The sequence below is a fragment of the Peromyscus californicus genome, unplaced genomic scaffold (genome assembly GCF_007827085.1).
Source record: "Peromyscus californicus insignis strain IS unplaced genomic scaffold, ASM782708v3 Scaffold_4__1_contigs__length_199733344, whole genome shotgun sequence".
NCBI lineage: Eukaryota > Metazoa > Chordata > Mammalia > Rodentia > Cricetidae > Peromyscus > Peromyscus californicus.
In genome coordinates, this window is record NW_026294562.1 from 62,432,949 (window position 1) to 62,436,007 (window position 3,059).

The window sequence follows — 3,059 nt, forward strand, 5'->3', positions numbered from 1 at the left end:
ACGTGGCCGCCACCACACCTGGGTCGAGTCTGTGGCAAGATCTACCAGGAGAGGGTGAGTGACTCCTCTGCACAAGGATGCTGCTGCACAGCCAAGGTTACAGGAGCTGGGAGGTCCAGACTCCCCAGAACCTTGCAGAACTTCCTTTGGGTTTGCTGCTTGCCTCACTCATGAAAGCAAGTACCAAGGGCATTGTGTGGCCCTCATCCTAAACTTCTCACCGTAGAGTCTGAAGCAAACACATGTGTTGCTGCTGGAAGCCAGAAGGTAAGAGAAGGGCCAGAGAAGAGCTTCCATCACAGAACCCAGTGTGTTATGTCTGAGCTCATTCCAGGAGCCCAGAGCCTCAACTCAGAGGTCCTCATAGAACTGGGATGCAGCTTGTCTGGATAGAATGTGCATAGGAACCTCAGCTGGTAATACCTCAGTGGACTGGACACTCCCTGGATCATTGTTCTGGATCATTTCTGGGCATTTTGGGGACAGGAGCCAGAAGTGAGCAAAGCTCACCCCCCCACCCCCAACCCACTGAGAACTCTGGTCAGTCATTGCCCACTGCAGGTGGCCAGAAACCTGACGAGTTGAGGGCACCTTGCTGGCATCGGACTGGGAAGACGCACGATGAGCTCAGTTGAAGATTGGTTCAGGGACAGAGAGTCACAGCACAGTGGCCAGCACACGCACTTTATTGAATCCACTGTGGACAGATGTGGGAGGGTAACAGTTGCATATGTGAGGGGCAAAGGGTCAGGGCTAAGACTAGGGTGTGGGGCGATTGTAGACAGCGGAACACAAGGTAGGACTAGAAGGCTCTGGAACCTATTATTGTCTGCCAGAATTCTGCAAGATGGCAAATGCCTGGACGTAAACAATGATGAAGACAATGATCATAAGGATGCTGAAGACCATGGCACAGATGTTGAGGCACTTGGCAGTGGAGGCGTGGGCCTGGGCCCCAGTCATATCGCCCACCATCTTCCTGTCCCTAGACTGGAGCAGAGCAGATGGTCAGTGGCCCCGGAGCCAGTCAACTGAGAGACAAGTGTTCTGACTCAATTCTCCCATTATCTTCCCAGCATTCCCTTTACCTTTCAGGCCAGGGACCTTCTTCTACTTTCACACACTCAAGACTATCCCAAGAGACCTAGCACTAATTTACCCCACTGTTTCCTGTGAGCCCCTTGTGTGCTTTCTATCCAGCCTGGAATCCTAGTCTCCAGGTTGAAGGGACATTCCAGGAACCAGCAAGTAAGGAAAATTCTTCTAGGCTATAGGCTAGGATGGAGATACCCTGATCCAGGGATCCCCAGGCACCTCCCTTGTGATTACCTGGACATTCCCCAACACACACGCATACACACACACACACACACACACACACACACACACACACACAGATGATGCATATAAACTCACACACTGACACAAGATCCTCCCCACCCAGCAACACCCCAGGTACCATCGGAGCAAGACACGCTTGAGGTTCAAATACAATACCTTCACAGAGTAGGCATACGCTACGAAACCCAGGCAGCAGAAGTTCAAGAAGAGTGCATTGAACGTGGACCAGACCACATGATCGGGCTGGGAGATCTCACCAGGCATGTTGATAGTGGTGGTTGTTGTAGAAGTTGAGACTTGGGGTACCTCCAGTGCAACCACCTGTGGGTGCTCCTTAGGCATCTCTTGGCTTTTGAGGCTGTAAGAGCCGTGAATAAAAAAGGAAATGGGAAATGTGGCTCACGCTGAGAAGTCTGGCCTGCCTTTTCCCCAATGGGGTCTATTTCTCGGAAAACTCCTTATTTTTGTAAGCCGGTGTGTTTTCTAGGACCTAAGAGTAAGAACAAATAATGGTTTCAAGTTACCACTAGGGCCGTGTGCAGGGAGGGCCACTCCTAGGCCTTTTCAAGCCCTTGGAAGGAATCCCCAGAGGCTGGAGGGAAGCAGCCCACCCTCCACTGGGGAGAAGAAATGACATCAGTAATCCCAAGTGTGTGGGTTACAGTAAGTAGACGGGAGCAGCATGACCACCCTGTAGTGTGCTTTGAGGGATGATGACTTTTTGTTTTGTTTTTCAAGATAGGGTTTCTCTGTGTAACAGACCTGGCTGTACTGGAACTTGCTTTGTAGACCAGGCTGGCCTCGAACTCACAGAGATCCACCTGGCTCTGCCTCCCGAGTGCTGGGATTAAAGGCGTGCGCCACCACCACCTGACTGAATGATGACTTTTTTGTATGTTTGGTTGGTTGGTTTTAACCTAACTCCTGTATGTTGTAATAGACAATGAGATACAAATGGTCAGAGATTCTGACATCGACCTTCTGTCCAAACAGGCCCGAGAGCTCATGATCCTGTATTTTTAGCTGATCTGCTTTTGCCTTTGGACACTCATTCCAGAAGCTGAAGTTGAAAGAAAAACAATGGCCTCTAGGACTGGAATTCCCCAGAGATAACTGTACCCGCATCCTGGCCAAAGCAGCTGCATGTGGTTGAAAGGGAGTGGGGTATATCAGAATGACTTACAGGCCGTGGTCCAAGTAGTCCAACAGTGGCTGTGTCCTGATGGAAAGGCCAAAGATCCAGTAGTTGTCCACAAACCAAATGTGTCAGCTGCCTCAATTTGGTGCTAGAGTCCCAGGGAGGTCCTAGGGAGCTACGCTGGAATCCTGAAGAAGTAGGTTCTAATACCAGCAAAGGAATGCCCCAGGAGCAGGAGAGATGAACTTGCCAGTGAGAATGAGTGCGAGAAGGCAAAAAACAAAAGCTTCCTTCTTCTATGTCCTTTTATGTGGGCTGCCACCAGAAGGTGTGGCCCAGATTTAGGGTGGGTCTTCTGATCTCAAATAACACCCCCCCCCAAAAAAAAATCCCTCCTGCTTGGATATCGGTTAATTCTAGATGTAGTCAGGTTGATAAGTAACGTTAGTCATCACAGCATATATGAACCTTCTTGAATACACTGGCATCATCAAGACCACACCACCGCCTCAAGTCCTCACTTGGTGCTAAGTGGCATCGCCTTACCTCCTTAATGTAGAAAATAGGAAGCGACAGAGCC

The 3,059-nt window shown here is 50.1% G+C and overlaps 1 protein-coding gene across 1 annotated transcript; it reads right to left on the minus strand.

Moving 5' to 3' along the window:
* Nucleotides 1–670: 670 nt before the first annotated feature.
* Nucleotides 671–2,735, minus strand: LOC128094615 (interferon-induced transmembrane protein 1-like). The gene is made up of 3 exons (XM_052713076.1): nt 2,525–2,735; nt 1,498–1,699; nt 671–990 (listed from the first exon to the last, which is right to left on the minus strand). Exons 2-3 carry the CDS (start codon nt 1,681–1,683, stop codon nt 823–825), a joined length of 354 nt encoding a protein of 117 aa, XP_052569036.1. The 5' UTR covers nt 1,684–1,699; nt 2,525–2,735; the 3' UTR covers nt 671–822.
* Nucleotides 2,736–3,059: the final 324 nt, after the last annotated feature.